At 49.6% G+C, this 18,796-nt stretch overlaps 2 protein-coding genes across 8 annotated transcripts in view; both read right to left on the minus strand.

Annotated features, from left to right (window-relative positions):
* LOC149336506 (cell adhesion molecule Dscam1-like) overlaps positions 1–18,796 on the minus strand; it is a 196,269-nt gene that overhangs the window by 75,455 nt on the left and 102,018 nt on the right. Inside the window, exons 1-2 of one of the 7 annotated variants that reach the window (XM_089552929.1) lie at positions 13,303–13,450; positions 12,560–12,844 (exon numbers count right to left, since the gene is read on the minus strand). The exons of the other annotated variants lie outside the window; for them this stretch is intronic. Of the exons in view, the coding sequence (XP_089409055.1) occupies positions 12,560–12,844; positions 13,303–13,438 (421 nt within the window). The 5' untranslated portion in view covers positions 13,439–13,450. Of the gene's footprint in view, positions 1–12,559; positions 12,845–13,302; positions 13,451–18,796 lie in introns of those variants that run through there. 7 annotated transcript variants of the gene reach the window in all.
* On the minus strand, positions 61–3,420 carry LOC149336510 (fibroblast growth factor receptor-like 1). The gene is made up of 5 exons (XM_089553612.1): positions 3,351–3,420; positions 2,968–3,255; positions 1,748–1,870; positions 1,242–1,526; positions 61–197 (listed from the first exon to the last, which is right to left on the minus strand). The coding sequence occupies exons 1-5, from the start codon at positions 3,418–3,420 to the stop codon at positions 61–63; spliced, it is 903 nt and encodes a 300-aa protein (XP_089409738.1).

Consider the following 18,796-nt stretch of genomic DNA (forward strand, 5'->3'; position numbering starts at 1 on the left):
AGGTACGTGCCAGCGAGGGCCACCGTTCCCACCTCCGTCGCCGCCTTCTCGGGTGGCCAGTCACGTTCCATAAGAGTCGGACCCGTGCGGGGCACCGTTCTCATCGATGAGTGGAATAATTTGAATATCTCCGCCGTTTATCGCAAAGCGCAAGCCATCGTCGCGCAAGCCGTCGTCTGCTTCCATGGCGGCTGCAGCTGCACCGTTTCGGCACCGACCACTGAGGGGGTGCACAGTTTTGCTGAACTAGACCTGCACAACGTCTGCACTTTTTTGAAACGAATGGCGTCGTGCAGACGGCGCCATTTTGCACCGCCTAAACGAATGGCGAAGTGCAGCACCGCGAGAACCAGTTCACGTAGTGCAGGTGAATCGAACGGACCTTAAGAATGGCCGCTATAGGAGATGCAAGCACGGCGGCGTGTCGTCGAGCACTGCAGAGTCACCGGACGCCTTGAGTGCAGAAATATGCCACACTGCCAACTACGGGCAAGTGGCGGCATCTATCGGCGGCTGCTGTAGTCTGTTGCAGACAAACCATTTTCAAGCGCGGCATTTTCGACAAGTCAGACTTCGCGCTCCCAGGAAGAATAGGAATATGGAATATGCGACTTGCCGTGTTAGTCCAGGAACGTAACTATAACGTCAGACCAGAGCACTAAGAGTTTCATGACCCGTCCTACACGCGGTTTTGCGGACGCTTCAAAACACGTACAAATAAACAGCGCGGACACTCACAAAACAGCGACGACAACACGGCGGGGGATGTAGCGATTTCCGGTTCATCAATCCCAGACGACTTATCCAACCTAAAGGTGGTCCGGGTTCTTCTGAGCTAGCAAGCAGAACTCAGGTGAAACAACATGCCACAAAAGGTCAACAACTATGACGTCGAGCTTCCTAAATATGAGGCCACGGGTTCGATTGCCGTCCGCGATTAGATGGAACCGAAATGGGAGAAAACGCCAGCTTGCTGAAATTTCAATGCGCATGGAAATAGCTCGCCGGCAGCCATCAAACAGGATCTCTCCTATAATGCACTAGTTGCATGTACTCGCAAAATAATATTATTATAGTTGTTCAAGTAGCAAATGCATCAATTACAAGCCAACACCGAGTGGGGGGGGAGTCGCACGCACACCGTTACCGTACCTTGCTCGGGTGCTGGCTTAGCTCGAGCGCCGCGCGCATGCGCAGTCATTCGGCAACGGTAATCCAAAGCGTTCCAGAAACGCGGTTACCATGAACGACCAGGGCTGCCGTGATGCTGTCGCTACCATGCGGGTTGTTCGCGGTGCAGGTGTAGTTGCCGACGTCTTCGGGTCGGAGGCTGGCGATGCGCATTGTCACGCTGCTCTTGGAGTGGCTGGACACTGTGACGCGGCCGCCGCTGCTCACTTCTTTGCCGTCCTTGAGCACCACGAAGCGGTACGGTCCTGCGCTACCCTTCTTGACCAGACACGTCTCGATGATTTCGTCACCAAGAGCGACGTCCGAAGGAAAGCCGAACTTCCCTACCTTGGGTGCTGTTTAGGATTGGGTAAAGAAATGGATTTGGCTTTTTCCAAGTAACTTTCTTCAGCATGGCCTCCTCATCATTATTTGCGCGATCATTTTCTTCCTAAATAACGTTCTATAAACAGTGAGATGCTACATGACAGAGGTCTATTCATAGAAGAAAAGAGGATATATAGAAGAAATGGGGCAGAAACACATAGAGGTTGCCAGAAAACTTGTCCATGCTTACCAACAGCGCCGACGGCGAAGACAGACGAAGCGAGAATGTAAGCCATCAGCAAGAACAGTTGCATATCGAATAAAGTCGACATTTCAAGATATCGTTCACCTGACGCAACACGGTCGAAGGAGACTAGTCAGAACGGTTCCCACCGACCGACTAAAGGACTACGACGGACGGAACTCAGTTCTGGCTCATCCGGAGGTAAACGCGCAAGGCACCGCAGTGGGACACGTGCTGCCCTCTGTTGACGCTTGGGCGAAGCACACCGGCGGATGAAAGGCGCGAACTTCGTCAGTGCGCGCAGGATTCTTTGAGGCATTCCTCAGTGACGCAGCGCACATGGAGTAGAACAACGAACGCCCGAGGGAATGCATGTTTTTTTTTGTTAATCAGAACATCCCATTGTCAAGCAGGGAGCGTTGCTTTAGGAACAAATTTGACACTTCCATGGCTTGCGTACACGACGTGAAAAATTGTAAGGGAGCGAAAAAGTTTCATTCTTGGTTTATCTCCTTTGGGAGGAACACTGATACATAAAACTGGGTGAAACGAATGAAATGCAAAACATCCGTGCTTAATGAATGCATCAGTACTGTCGCAATATATCATTCCCACTTTCATAAACTAAAAAAAAAAGCCTGAGGCCTACAGTTCGCCCCAGAGAAGTCGGAACTGCTCGTACTCAAGAACCCGAGACAGCCTCTAGCCCAAAACATCTCAATCCGCATCGATCGACAAGAAATCCCCAAGCCATCCGAAATCAAAATCCTGGGCCAGTATATACCACAAGGCCGGCAAAACACCACGACCGTCAAAAAGCTCGCAACTACTACGCAGCAGATAACCAGGATGCTCAGCCGCATTTGCAACGAGCACCACAGCATAAAAGAGAGGGACGCAATTCGTCTGGTGCAAGCTTTTGTCGTCTCACGAATAACGTACGGGACTACCTACATCTACCTCACCCCGTCAGAAAAAGCAAAACTAGTATCACTAATGCGGACGGCTTACAAAACGGCACTGGGTCTCCCAATGACAGCATCAACATTGCGCCTCATGTCTCTCGGCATCCACAACAAGCGCCAAGAAATCTGGGAGGCGCAAAGATTTTCGCAGATCGTCACACGTAATTCTTTCGAGAAAAGCCGCATGCGCGGAACTACAGAACCACGCGGCTTAGCCCTCAACCCGAACGCGCGACCGACGTCAAAGAAACGTTGCATTACCGTGGACCACGAGCAGCGCCGTGAAGCTGTCGCTGCCGTACGAGTTCCTCGCCACGCAGGTGTAGTTGCCCACGTCCTCTGGTCGCACACCCATGATGCGTAGCGCGACGCTGGTCTTGGACTGGCCGAACACTGACAGGCGGTCGCCGCTCTCCAGATCCTTCCCGTCTCTCTGCCACGTGAAGTGGTAGGGTCCATGCGTTCCCTTCTTGACGACGCATCCGACGAGGATTTCGTCGCCCAGTGCCACTTCCGGCGGAAACGTGAATTCGAAAACTTTCGGCGGTCCTGAAAGGTGGACCCGCGGAGAGGAAGTTACGTAACGCGCGCTACGTTTAGTGAAGACCATTGGAAGTGGGCTGAATGTCTAGGGGATTGCTTACCGGCGCTGTCTGCAGAGGCCAGACCGATGACGATAAGAACCAATACAGGCACCGCAGTCGGGTTTATCATGATGGCAATAACGATGACTGTGTAGGCTTGCTAGCTGGTATATGGGGCTTGGGACTGCCCAGATGAGCTTTAGTATATGCAAGGTACTTAGAAACAGAAGCCGAGTCTGTGTAGAACATAGACCTCGTCACAGCGACTGGCAGTACTGAGTGAAAAACGCCGAGAAACAGGGTATCGACGGCGAGAAAGGCAACCAACCGGACAAGTGCCGGCACCTAGTGGACGTTCCACGCACCATGGTGAACTGCCTACGCGGCGCATTTCAAACAGTGCGTAAAATCATAAGCTGAGCGAAAGCACCGCGCCGATTTGGATGCGTTCTTCAGCCTCGAGAATCGTCAACCTTTGCGTTCATGTTTCAACACATAAAAACGAAGGCAGGCCACATGTGTCAGTGAGACAACCGGCCAGCATTTTCGAATCCTGTTGCGTAGGGCCAAGCCGCTCACATGGGCCACCAGAAATGCAATAAAAATGCCAGAAATCAAAAACGTGTATCGCGTGAGGTTCGAGCGATTCCGCGAAATTAGAAACAAGAAGCCTGCAAAATGCTGAAATGGTACTAGAGCGTGGGAGACCGTGCTGGCTAGCTCTGACCCCAGAACGCAAGTTTTGGCGGTGGAGTGGGCTGACAAAGTCGTCGAGGGCTATGTACTCTCGACCACTTAACGCGACCTCTTGCCAAGCTCTTCCCGGCGAATAAAATGTTTTACAATCAAATGAAATGGTACTATTAGATACCATTACAGCGACACATAAATATAGCCGTCGCCGCCGCTTCCTTTGAATAATCACCTCAATCGTACTGCGCTCACGCTTGGAAAAGCAACACGAACCAGGCGCCATTGTACGGTGGTGTCCGCTAGAGTAATGATGTGAGAACCCTCATGGTGATGATGATGATGCTTGACTGCATCGTCGCACTGTCGCGTGTACGAACACACTGCAGTATTGATACACTCCAGTATCTTTAGCAGTGTATCGTAATGTGCAAAGCGCGGGAGAAAATTACTATGATGCATCTGCTCTTCTTTCATACCAAGTTATTGCAGGATAAACACAAATCAGCTGTGACGGCTTATTGCACGGTGACCAATTACTGGAGGCCCAGCGCCGTAGCTGCCTAGCAGATCGGCATGCTTTTACACCATGATATGAAATGGAGCCGAGTAAGGCGCAGAATAGGGCCGCAAAAGTGACAACTCCCTCTAGGCACCTTAAGTCTAAGGAGACAGTCGTTGCAAATGCTTTACAGAGCACAAAAACTTTCGTGATAGAGGCTTCGTTACCGTGTACTAGGAGCGCAGCCGAAGAGGTGTCACTGCCGAACGAGTTGGTTGCCGTGCAGCTGTAGTTTCCGACGTCTTCTGGACGAAGGCTCGCGATCCTCAGCGCAGCACTGCTCTTAAACAGTGACGACGTGGAGAGCCGTTCCGAAGGTCTTAGTTCCAAGCCGTCTTTGCGCCATGTAATGCGGTAAGGCTCTACGGTACCCTTCTTGACGACGCACATGGCAATCAATTCTTCCCCCATCGACGGAGTGGAAAGGAACGACAGCTCGCCGAGTTTTGGCGCGTCTGGAAAACGAATTTGGAGCAACCGAGAGTGAGCATATCGCGGTGAATTTATGTGACCGTGCGATAACGCTTACCAGCTGCTGTTGCCGCTTCGACTGCCGAGTAAAGAACCAGATAGAAGAGGAATGCATTCAGAGTGTAGGACATGGCTTCATCCGGGGCTCTTTCTCCTTCGATAGGGCGCTGACGGCAACAGACTCCAGCGCAGAGGGATCAACTACACTGACGGCTTCCCTAAACGCTCCTTCACGGAGTGAGAAACGCTGGGGGTAGCAGCTGTTGCGAGGAAACGACTTATATCGGCGTAACTGGACAAGTAGAGTCACCTGGTGGCCAGTTTGAGCACTAGTGCCGAAAGGGAACGAGCGAGTTCAAATCTGTGGCGCCAATGGCGTGCTACCCGTGACTGACGGCGAAACCGGTGCACCGGCAAAAACACCCGCAAGCCTTTCCTTAACAGTCGAGTGCTTCGCATAGTTAAGAACCGCAGCCAGGGTTAGTCGTACGTGTATCCTATTGATAATACATTCGCATATAGCATACCTGGCAATGCGATGTCTACGAAGGAACGCATAACAGTAAGCTTCGTGACCTCAGCAAAAAGCGCGAAAAGGAACGTGAAAACAATGTACTAAGGCGTATAAAAGGGTATCACTGTAGGCCGATATATTTTCCCACTTACGAGAGAAAAGCGGTGAGAAGCCTCTATGATGACAGCGACTTGAAGCACGTTTTACCTAGCGCAGCATTTTAAGCTGCACATACGCCTCTTTAAGAATCCTCTTGGAGGCACTTGGTTATTTTCGAAACAAAATTTTGCAAATGCTTCACTAGCAAAGAAAAGGCGCAGTAATTGTAGCGCCCTCCCTCGGTCGACACTGGAACCTCGCCGAGAGATAACGAAAGCGGAAGAAAAATGAAGGAGAGAGAAAGACTGCGTTGTAGTAAAGCCCCTCAAACTTCGTTGAGGGGCTTTACGTTGTAGTGGAGAGCTCCGGATTATTTTCGACATCGAACTGCATACAGGCGTTTTTAGATGTCGCCTCCGACGAGCGAAGCCGGGATACGATCCCGGGACCTCGCGCTCACCCGCCGAACACCACGAGCATTCACCGATCGCGGCGACGTATTTTGTAAAGAGAGAAAATAGTAGGTGGCGTTCAGAGCTTCACCTGAAACCAGCAACGGGACTGTCAGGGTGTCGCTACCGAGGGCGTTCGTAGCCGTGCAGGTGTAGTTCCCAATATCTTCCACTCGAACGGAATCGATCGTGAGCATGGCACTGCTGGCCTTGATGACAACAGAGATGCGTCCCGTGTTGACGATTTCCCGGCCTCCCTCCTTACGCCAGCTCAGTGAGAGCGGCGTCGAGGCGCCTTTCTTCACGGCGCACGTGGCAGCAGCGTCTTCGCCGAGGCTCAGCTCGCTTGAGAATCCTGAGCTGTGCAACCTCGGCGGGCCTAGAACGTGAACAGTCTGCTTATTCAGCGCTGTACTGAGCCACACATCCTTAACACCCATGCACTCTCAGAGCCTTGTAGTGCCTCGTATCTACGCAGTTTTAAAAAATTTGTTCGGGTTGAAGACGGATGTCAAGGGCAGCACGCTTCTCTGGCAACACTGATTTTGAAGTGAATGGATAGGTAATCAGGGGTCATAGTTTGATGCCTCTACACGTGTATTTTCAACTTTGGATGAACTTCTAAGCGTGACTGTGAGGCAGGTTGAATTTTATCTTGAACCGATGGTGGTGCAACTAGGTATACATAAAAAATTCGATTGAGTCGTTAGAATCAGACATCGCTACGTCAGTGTGCTATTTGTGACAATTTAAGGACCAGCATGGGGTGTTCCGGGTACACTTCGTCACAACTAGCGCTAAAACAATTCGAAAGATTTGCTCGAAAGGGTGCTCACCTTCCGCCCGCATTAGTCCGCAGCACAGAATTGCGAAGGACGTAAGTGACACTAGTAAGCATCTCATCGTTGAAGCACTGGCAGATGCGATCACTGAAATGCGTAAACTTGAAGCAAAACGCCGCCTAGACGAATACTGAAGTGAGAGCGGACGTACTTGGACCCGACAAACGCGAGGAGAAATCGCAGCCGCGAACTACGGACAACTAGCGGCACCTCACGGAAGTCTCCGTAACTCATGACCCCACACGGCCAGTTTCATCTGGCGAACAGTTTAAAGACTCATGATCGTGGGATGGTGGAAGTCGATGTTTCCTCGTTAGGATCTCGAACTTCTCCTGCGAATAAGATTATGTTGATCCATTTAGGTGAATTGGAAACTTAAGTACTGTCAAAGTACTACTTGAGTTAACATATTAAAAATACCTAAAGAGAGACCGGCAAATCTTGGCCAACGATCCGCACGAGTAGAGTAGCGATACGCTATTTTGATAGTTTCAGAATATCACTTATACGAGGTTACATCCAGATTTCTGGAAGAACACATTGTGTTGGCATCTCGGTCTTATGCAGATTTAGCTATGGACGCTGCCGAGAATATTCGCAACATATTTGTGCGCACCTGTGAAAGAAAATAGCAACTAGTACTCTCCATTACTTCCGTTAGGTGGCGGGCAGTCCAAGAAACAAAAGATTGCCCCGCTCGAATCCCCCTACTAAGGTTTCGCGGTATGAACTGCTAACAGCAAAGCGAGGTCGACGACGCAAAATGTATCGCAAAAGCAACGGCAGAAATGCTCTGCACACGACTTTGTTCCACTGACAGAAGCGCGCCACGCAGCCGAAAACTGAGGAAAGAAATCACGTCGCGAACGTATCGTTTGTATCTCGTCTCTTCGGCAGAGCCAGTTTTGACGAGGCGTAACCACTTGTGTCATGCGCATAAAAAAGAAAATATGGTAGAACATAGCCACCCGATTTGACCATTCCCTTAAAAATCGCCTATAAAAAGCCGCCAGCAGCAAGAATTCGACTGTACACTTAAGAATAACACTGTAGTCCTGGCTCATGTCTACAGGATCGTTCTATCACTCTCATGCGGACGCATAAGCGGTTTCGCGTTTACTTATAAGCACGCATACGTACAAGACCGCTTATGCGCGCCGCCATATCCTATGGTTAGTGCTGTACTTACCATGCACTGAACAATCTGAAGCCAATGCCGCTTTTTAGCGTAAACTTGGTTCACATAAGCTAATCCGAAGTAAGCAGAAATGCGAATAAAAAAAAATAAATTAGCGTTATTACGATATTTGTTTTGTTTATATTTTCCTTTTTCCTCTGTACTAAATTATCATTGCGCATATGCATATTCTTCAGTTACTTTCATTTACTAGTTTTTCTACCGTTCTACTCTCTAAGGGCTTGAAGGGTACATAAATGATGATGATCTGTAGTCAGGTAGGCACGTATATATAGTTATAATCAAAATTACACCGCAGAACGTCTGCTGATCTCCTTTCGCGCGATTCTTCGTGCCGAACTAAGCTCACAACCCGTATCAACATGAAGCAGGATATTGCCACTTCCCCTCTAACTTCACGAGACGTTTCGGTTTTTCGGGAGTCAGAAGAGAACCAACACACTTGTAGGGCGCGCTGTCAAGCGCATGCCGGGAACGAAAGCGCGGTTACCGTTGACGACCAGCGCCGCAGTGACGCTGTCGCTGCCAAAGTCGTTGGTCACGGTGCAGGTGTAGTTGCCGACGTCTTCGGGTCGGAGGCTGGCGATGCGCAGAGTAGCGCTGCTCTTGGAGTGGCTCGACACTGTGACGCGGTCGCCGCTACGGATCTCCTGTCCGTCTTTGAACAGCGCGATGCGGTACGGTCCTGCGCTGCCTTTCTTGACGACGCAGTTTTCCATGACTTCGTCGCCCAGCGCTACGTCCGGAGGAAAGGCGAACTTCCCTACCTTGGGCACTGTTTATGAGGGGCGGGAAGCGGGGTTCAGTTAGCCAGTCATGACTTGTTCCCCTTATTATGCACATTCAGTTGGAAAATCCAAAGAATAGGAGACTGGTTCTTGGAAGATTACGCCGATTTCACGCTCCCTGAACAGGCCAGTAATCAAACTGCTTGTCAATTATATCGATTATACGACTAACTTCCTGTTGATTTGCGCCTCTTGGCTGTATATGTTCTCAGAATCTCTTGACAGGCTTAAGTCTGCACCCAGAAAGTGACCCAGCTGCACCAAGCTTTACAGCGTGATATTCATTCATTTTTCGCAGTGCTTACTAAGTTTAGGTATCTGCAGTAAACGCATACGAAAGATACAGCGTAGAGAGCAGGAAAAGTCTAAGCTTACCAACGTCGCCGGCAGCAAGGACCTTAGAGACGCACAGAAGGAAAAAGAGGAACACGATGCAATCAAGCGTCTTCATGTTACTTTTCAACAATGAGATTTTGTCTGCTGAAAAGTTAAACAGCTAGAGTGTTAGGACCGGCTGAGGAGCTTAAGACGAAGCCTTCGCAGAGTGGTCGCCGCGCTCTAACTGGAGTGGTACGTAGCTTCGGGTTCGTTTAACAGCAGAAACGTGGCTTCTTTGTGGGACACGTGGCGCCAGCTGGTGGAAGGTTCGGGAACTAAATGCGGACCGCTGAAGCAAAAGCGCGAAATTCGTATGTTCGGTCGAAGTGGATCCGCACAACAGGTTGGGCTGAAAACAATGATCAGTTTGAAAAAAACGTACGCTTTAACCAGCTGACGATATTTGGCACCTGGAGGGGCCTTTCAGTGTTCTGGCCACTTAAATTCGAAGGATTAAACCCGAAATGTTAATCCCCGCCTTTGTATCCACACGACGATCACAGCGGTGAGATCCTTGACACCATGGTTGACAGCGGCTTATAGTAATCAGAATTTGCCTCGGGCAGCGCGCGAACATAGAATTCAACCGTACAATACATCATCGTAAGCTTAATTCAACGTATTCTTAGTATTACATTACTCCAGACGTACAAGGTTATGTGAAGGCCTAAGACTGTGGAGCTTACTTTTGGGCCCTAACAGATGGCCGAAAAGTAAGCTTCTGTTAGGCTCCGTGAAAAGCATTCCATTCTGTTCTTTTCAGGTACACTCAGTTCATCGCAGTTACCAACTGCGCGAACGATGGATGTTGCGGCGTTGCTCCCGTCGAAATATTTTTTTCGCGAATCGCATTTAGACAGGACTTTCGGTATGAGGACACTTGTGATCGGCGACTTCGCGTCGTATGTGAACATAAAACCCCCATTGCCGTGGCTGCCTTTGCTTGCTATCCCTTACATAAACTTCTTTAGACAGTCTATGAGCTGCCCATAGACTTCTGTCGATAAACTCTGCAGACTTTCTATAGAGAAATCCTATAAACTAGTCTATAGGCAATATAAATCGTATAGACTATAAGACTGTGTAGATTTAGCGCCATACTCTTACTTTTGTCTGTAGATTATGAATAGACGAAAGAAAACGTCTATAGGAAGGCAGTAGAGCCTATAAGAAATCTGTAGAAAGTCTACAGACTGTTTCTTTAAAGGGACACTGAGGAGAGCTCTATTAATGTTTTTTTTTATAGCAAAATCCGATAGTTCGGCATTTCATGGCTTTGTTGCCACTTGGCCGGCAGCGAAAGATGCATTTATATCTAAGAAATTTGGATTCGAAGTTGAAAAAGTTTTTCCCACCGCTCTGATTCAAACTTGGGATTCTCCTATGACGACACAGGACTAAGTGACGTGAAACATGACGTGCACATGACGTAACGTAGACTCCGTGATTTCTAGCGGCCATCAGCGCGGCCCAGCAGCAGCTGAAAAGAAAGCTAGCGCCGGCCGAACGTTGAAGGCATCTATCGGCTATTGCGGCCGTCGCTTCGTTTACGTTTGCACCGGCGTTTTGCCAGCGTTACAATGGATCCCGTTCTCGAAGTCGTCAACGAAGTTTTCGCAAATAGACACCTTTAGCATACCGTGTACCTTATTACCGTTAGCGGAATACCGGGAGCCCCCATACCGCTGTGAGCAGGCGCTGATTGGTCCCGGCGCTGCAGGAGCGCGCGTAGCTGTCGGGTACGTGGCGCCATCTGGCGACGTCAAGGAGATTTGCGCATGCATTTGCTGCGCCTCAGTGATTCGTGGCTTCTCGTGTCCTAGTGTTGCTAAAACTATTGATTCTAGCAACACTGTTTTGTCCTATGACGTCATGAAGCTTGTACTTGCGAGTTTGGCCTGTGGCGGCGATACCTGTATTTTGGTTTTGCACTTTTTTTGTTGTCAGTATGAATGGCGTTTTTGTAATCAGGAGCTGGTATTCTGTCGATGCAAGTCAACTTCAATTTCTCCTCAGTGTCCCTTTAAGGAGTGCCCTTATCGTTGCAGGATGAAGCACTGCCTCGCTTGGCCGAATCAACAACCACCGCATTTTCTGCCAGCACCATGTCTGATGGAAAAGACGCCCGTTCAAACTTCCAGGACTTTTGGTAAGCTCTTCGTATTCGTTCAGCGTGCGTGCGTGTCCGAAAGGCTGCGAACAAGCGCTGAAGCCTGGGTCCGGGTAGTGTTTCTTGGCGCGTCCGTCTCTGCCGTGCGCCCAGGCTGATGCATCGACGCCCTTGGAAGAACACTTTACATGCCCGTCGCAGAAAGCATCCGAAGTGCTCTTCCCCAGTCCTAGAGTGAAGCGATGAAGTCTTCGTGTGTGTTACGACCAAGCCAGAGTGCTTGAACGAAGCCACGCGTGCCGCCACAGTACGCGAGTTTCACGGTCACAAAGAGCTGGCTACTCCGTCTGTGTAGAAATAAGCCGATATTAATAATTGTTTCGCGGAAAATAAAAAGTGAAAATGAATAACAATGCTGAGTACGCCTCATTGGAACACGCAGCGCACACAAAGTACAGCCTAGTACAGCCTAGTGCACCATCAAGGGGAACACTTGGTTGTCAGTTATGAAGAAGGGCTACGAGGCTTATTCTTCCGTATGAATTTGACTTGGAAAATCCTACGCGGCGCCCTGCTTTTCACTCCGCAGTCTCGGAGTATAGTCGTCGATTGCACACTAACGGGGTACATCTTTTAATAAGGATCCGGGCTTCCTGCAGTATCTACCGCAGAACATGGACTGTAATCCAGAGCATGGAGACAACGCGAGCATGCTAGATGTGGTGCAGAAAACTAAGGTCGATTTGATCACTGTGTGCACCCATAGTCTAGTTTCTTTTCCCGTGAACATGTTTTCAGCTTCAACAAACTGTATTGTTCTCAAAGCAAAATAAAGGGCGAAACGTGCTTTCCATGTTAAACAGCTCTACATCAGGAACTGGATCGTGTTTTCACATGTCGAAAAATCAGGTGTTCTGATGATGACCGCATCATTCAAAAGGCGAGGTGAGCGAAAATCAACGTAAGGCGGAGTAATCGCACATGCTTAGGGAAAGTTTTTTGGTATATAGCAAGTAATCGGCCATTTGACAACGAAATGTGCAAAGTTAACTAAGACCACGGACCGAGATGCGTGAAACGCAGAGAGTTGCAAAGAAAACAGGCCGACAGCTCACACCGACACTCAGCTATCAGTGGTGACTGCACGCTTCAAAGGCGCTTTCACCTGTCGCTAGAAGAGGCAGAGTCAGGGCGTCCGTCCCAAAACGATTCGTCGCGGTACAGGTGTAGTTTCCGATGTCCTCGACTCGAACAGTGTCGATGCTCAGCAGTGCCTTGCTCGCCTTGATGACAACGGTGACGCGATCGGCGTTCTGCACTTCTTTTCCGTCCTTCAGCCACGCCATCGTGAACGGTCCTGGAGAGCCCTTCGTTACGAGGCAAACCGCAACGGTGTCGTCGCCCAATGAGATTCCGCTGGGAAAGCCGGAGCTTTGCAGTTTCGGAGGAGCTGAAACATTTGTAGGGAATAGCTCTTTTTTTTTTAACTGCTTGAAGGCGCGTTTAGTAACTTCTAGGAATGCCTGAATGCAGTCGTACGTGGGCGCGATTGGTTTGTTGCATAGGCCTTTGCCTTTAATGGGCAATTAATTGTAAAGAAAATAGTTCTACGTTACTTGTTCTACGACTTCTCACTTCTGTCAAAAAATCACGCGGTGTGAGGGCGTTATAGAAACAGACATCGGCGAGTGCTGTGCGATTCATGATCGATAACTCTGCCATTCTATGTAAGGACTAACATCATGTCTGGCGCCGCATCACTCTGTCTAGTATGCAATCATTATATGCACAGTGCTCACTAAATGCTGTGCGCTTGGTGCCTAATATTTCGACCCATTTCTGCACAACTCCGGAGCCTGAAAGAGCAGTAACGTACTTTTCCGAAGAATAACAGCCTCGAACGCTCACCTTGCAGTTGAGCATCTGCACCAAGCAGTGCAGTCGCTGACACCAGAAACATGGAAAGCAGCTTCATATCTGTACAGAAATTCTCCGAGCCGCAACGATTATGTGCCGCGCAGGCGATTTGAGAAACGAGAGTCATCTGTCCCGTCAGTGAGTGCGCCGCGAAAACAGGCGCGCGTTCCGGAGTTGATATATGCCGTGGAAAGCGAGGAGCTAGCGACACCTTGTGGAGATTTGGAAAACTACGAATGAGCGCGAGCGTTTCGAATACCGCGTATCTCGAAACCTTGATCAGAGAACGCGTGCACTGCGACAGGTCACCGGCACGTCAGCGCAAACGGCGGAAGCGATATCTACCTGTTCTATCACAGTCTGTAAAAAATAAACGGCTATTAATTTTCATGGTACGCTCACCATGCGCCGACAAATCTGGCGAAGTGAACGGAAATTAACAAGAATTCATAAGAACGTATTTCGGAAATGCGGGAGGGCATGGATATCGGACAAGAGTTTTCAGATTTTAGGAACACAGATGTATTTGGAAATATTACCAAAATAACCATTGCCGATCCCCCCCCCCCACCCACACACAGACAAAAAAAATCAGTGACCATACCAGAAACAACACAATGCTTCCCGCGAGTCATTGTAAAGGTAACGATTTCAGTTCTCTCACCGACCCTGCTTTAGTACTGCGTTGAATTCCCGATTTCTGGTGGCCAACAACTGCTTTTCTGTATCCGTTGGGAATGGGGCGTTCAAGACTAGCCACAAGGAAATCCATTGAAATAGTCCAAGGAACGCTTTCAACGCAGCGCATCGTAATAGCTCATACATTCACGCTACGCTCACTAGGCGATCTCCGCGGAGCGCTTCATTTATATGACGAAAAAAGTAGCCAAAGTCAGCTGTAATAGGGGAGTCACGTGAGTCTCGCGAACCATGGCAATGGGGTATCATTCAATGTGCTAGGCAGTAGTAGCATTGCAGTGGCCATAGTCTCGCGAAACTGGTCTCGAAACTAACGCGCTGCATGCAGCTCGGCAACGGAGGCCATGAACTCAGTGACCGGTTACCGTGAACGATGAGCTGCGCTGTGGCACTGTCGGTTCCGAAATCGTTGCGAGCCGTGCACGTGTAGTTGCCGACGTCCTCGGCACGCAGACTGGAGATATAGAGAGTGGCGCTGCTTTTGGAATGCATCGACACGCTGACGCGACCTCCAGGTACGGTCTTGAGTAGCTCGCCGTCTTTATGCCACCAGACCTGGTACGGTCCCGTGCTGCCCTTCTTCACCACGCAGGGCAAGATCACTTCATCCCCCAGCGTGACGTCAGAAGGAAAGGAGAGCTCTCCAATCTTCGGCGGAGCTGGCGCATAAAAAGAAGCAGGCAAAGTGCGCTGGTAAGAAACTTAGTCACATGGTGTGACCCTGCTTTCAGAAAAGGGCAGGAAGTCTTGCGTTGCTTACCGGCTGTGCTTGCCCAAGCTGTCTTCTGTGAGAATAGAAGGACCAGGCCAACGAAGGCGATGTAGTTCGCCATTCCTACCAGCCGAGGTTTTAAGGTTTGGCAGGTCCGCACGTAAATGCTGCTAGCCGTAAACTCCGCCGGTTCTACTGCACGTCTTGTGCCCGTTGGAACGATCTGTGCTCTCACGGAGATCGCAAACAAAATGACGCTGGGCGAACGGGAAACGGAACGTCAGAGCTATCGGGAGGAAAGTATGCGCAGGGATAGACAACTAGCGCCGCCTGTCGCAGGCTGCGCGTAACAACGCAGCATCAAAGGTTTAAAAGTTGGCGCGGGTGCGTCGGGACCAGCGAAACAGTTATTGCGGATCAGCAGTTCGCGAAAAACGTTCTCTTGCATACTGTAGAGAGCCCCGAACGCGTAAGAACAGCGTTTCTGACATGTTACGCCTGTCTTTCCAAAGCAAGACAATATCCGCAGCAGTAAGTTCGCGACAGTTGTACGGAAGAAGTTCCGCTACGGTACACTGAGTTTGCGTTTATGTGGTATCGAGATTTGTAAGAGCAAAATATGCATCATCTTACTGGACACCCGTCCGTGACTCGAAAACAGACAAAATCAACGTGAGAGATGAAGCAGCTGTCAAAGACGAGTGAAACCAGTTCGTTGAGGCCGAACGCAAAAGCACACCGTGTCGCTAGCGTCCTAAGGACAGTACTGTACTGGGCCTTATTACGAAAGCTCGAAGCCAGGCTGTTATGTCGCCTAATTAAGTTACAATTTGCTCGCTGAAAAATGTGTTTAGGTCATTGTTACTTTCGGCAACAGTAGTCATTGCTCCATTTACTATAGGCCGAGCAATTTACCATTCAGAGTGGCGCAGAGAAGACACGTAAACACAATACTCAACGCGACTGTGACTAAATTCCTAGCCTAAATCGTAGGCTGGCGTTTAGTCCATCGTCACGCCTTGTTTTCATGAGAAAAATTGCTAGCCGGCCATAACAGATGCTGTGAATTTCAACGCCACCTGGTAGCTCAACCCCGCCCTAGTGCGATGGTACTAATGAATGAGGCTGCTAAGCGGGTACGCCTTGCTCTGAAATTTACATCTGTTCTCCTTATTTTTCATACAGCGTCTCTATAGCATTGTGATGAACTGGAGGCGGCATTGAGCAGAGGAGTTCAGCATCCGATCTACGATAAACCGCGCCAGAGCCGGCCCCTGCTTCGCAACGTAGTTGTGGTGGTTGCATAGTTAGAACCGGTTTACTCTGCAGCACTGCGGCCACGGCTTCGGTAAACGTGGCGATCGCCGTCGAGAGCGAAAGATTTAGGGAAATAGCAAAGGCCAAATATCATAAACTTAGTTTGACTGTCACAGTTGCGCGTGTAGCTTTTTTCTTTTTCCCCAACGAGATCGCTTCTAGGACACCGTAAGTCCCGGACCCATTTATGTCAACCGACACTGAAAGACATGCCCACTGAGAGACATCCCATAGTGCTTTCGTTACCGTTAACTACGAGCGGCGCCGTGAAGCTGTCGCTCCCGAACGAGTTCCTTGCCACGCATGTGTAGTTGCCGACGTGCTCGGGCAGGATGCCTGCTATCTGTAACATGGCACTGCTTTTGGGCTGGCCGGACAGAGACACATGGTCACTCGCTTCGATGTCCTGGCCATCTTTCCTGCCAGGCAATCGTGTACGGTTCCGACGTTCATTTCTTGCCGACCCAGACGACGACGATTTCGTCGCCGAGCGCCACTTCCGGCGGAAAGGTGAATTCGAAAACCTCCGGTGGTCGTTCGGTGGCGAGAGAACTCATTCGCTGAAATGCAGTTTCGAAAAAGGAGCAAACCCGTCACCAGAAGGCAGCTTACCAAAGCCCACGGCAGATGTAACTGATATTAAGGCGGAAGCCTTTAATGCCTCATCGTTGTAAGCAGGAGCTGTCGACAAGAAATGTCACGCTTTTCAGTTGGTCGAAACGGTTGTAACGTCACAGTGCGCGAATTTCAAACGGGGCCAATTGTACTTTGGCTACTAACCATGCAACCAATTAAAGGGATCGTATAGTGATGCTCCAAGTTTGAGTTTAGTTAATTGCTTACTTCACCAATTAGTTCAATTAACCTTTCTAGTCAGACCAGATAAACAAATAAAACCGAGTAAGAAATTGGCCGAGCTAGGGAATCGAACCCCGGTCTCCGGAGTGCGAGTCGAGCACGCTACCACTCGGCTATAGTGCCTAGAAATTACTCGGCCATGCCAGCTCGATGGTTTGGAATGAACAAAGGTGCGTCTAGTGAATACGGTGTCTTCGTTCACTCCCATCTTCCTCCCTTCCCGTTACGGCGAGGTTCAGGAGTGCACCGAGATATGCGAGACAGATACATTTCCTTTCCTCAAAAACCAATTTACTGACGAGCAAGGCGTATTTGTCCGCGTTTCAGATTGGTCCAAATTGTCGTGATGTCACCACGCGCGAATTTTGACGGGTGTCCACCGAAATATGTGAGACAGTTACTGCGCAACTTTCTTTCGTCAAATACAATTTTCGACTAGTGTCTACTGAGATATGCGAGAAAGTTAATGCGTAATTTCCTTTCCTCAAATACAATTTTCATTTTCTTCACTACGGCCCCTCTTTCTTCTTTCACTCCACTTCCTTCCTGTGCAGTGCGGCTCAGGTGTCACCGAGACGACAGAGAATTACTGCGCCATTTACTTTCCTTAAAAAGCGTTGCGTTCAAGGGGCAAGACGTCGCGCCTAACGGGTGGTGGCGTTCAATGGACTCAGTGGCAGCGCTACAACACGCTGTCGCGTTCCACTCCTAAAGGCGAAGCTTAAGCGTCATTAATTGGCAGTTAATTAATGCACCAACAAAATGTGAAGTGAACAATCGCGTAGCAGAACGCAGCACTCAGGCTTTCGCCTTTCAGCACTTTAGCCGCTAAAGTTCCTCGTAATTTTCGTCCCCTCGCTTCGCTAACTATAATCCGGCTTTTTCACAAGGCCGCTGTGCTGAAGCGCGCCCCTTCTCCTCCAGCTCCACCAGTTTAGAATGAAACCGCCAACTCCAACTGCACAGGCGCAGTTCATGTTAGTGACAGGCGGAAGCGACAGATGGCGGCAGCTGTCAGACACGCACTTGCCACTTCGGAGGCGCAGCTGGCTCCTCGTCGTGGAACCATATCGCGCCTGCGTCTCCCACCTGCGTTTGTTTTCAGCCACTAGTAGACAAATTTTCGCCACTCCCCAGGAAACGCCACACCTTGTGAAAAAGGCGGATCTCCCTACTGAACTGCAAGAAAACAAGATGTCACACCGCCTCTCACGAAGAGACTACCGCAAAGCCCTTCCTGCGAGTGAAAACTTATTCGAAAGATGGGCTGCGCCGCCTCAAAGCGCAAGCTGGACTACTAGCACCACCTATTGGACGTTTCACACATTGCATCAAGGCAGGGGACGTGGAAAACCGCGAACATCGAGCATGACGAAACGTTTTGTAGCATCTAGTGACACAATGAGATGGCAAGCATGAAAGGTTTAATGCTTTGGCGTTTCTCTAGAGCCGTTCAGTGCATGTAGCAACACATAAACCGACATTCGATAATTCGAATTAGGAAGGAGTCGAAAGTTTGGTCGAATTTGAGGAAACCGAAATAAGGCGAGTCCTAATATATTTGATGCTGATAGGACCAACGCATTAGTCCGAATAAACTATCACCTCGAGTTAAGCATGTTGTAACCAACGAGAATCTTCGAACCGTCATCGTATTAGAAAATTTTTAAGTGACTTTCGCGTTTGTGAAACCACTCGTGAAGCTCGAGTGTGAATGCACGCATTCAGCTCTACGTTAGAAGGCTATAGCGGAATCGACAGCGGATGAGTAAGTTCTAGATGGGGGCGCAGTCAGAGGGGTTATGACTGCATGCTTCGTCTTCCCACGCTATATAACGCGTCATGCATGCATAAGGAATGAAAGAACTTAGTAAAGCACAGCCAACGGCATGGTCACGT

The sequence above is a fragment of the Amblyomma mixtum genome, chromosome 7 (genome assembly GCF_055824585.1).
Source record: "Amblyomma mixtum isolate Tamu chromosome 7, ASM5582458v1, whole genome shotgun sequence".
In the NCBI taxonomy this organism is placed as follows: domain Eukaryota; kingdom Metazoa; phylum Arthropoda; class Arachnida; order Ixodida; family Ixodidae; genus Amblyomma; species Amblyomma mixtum.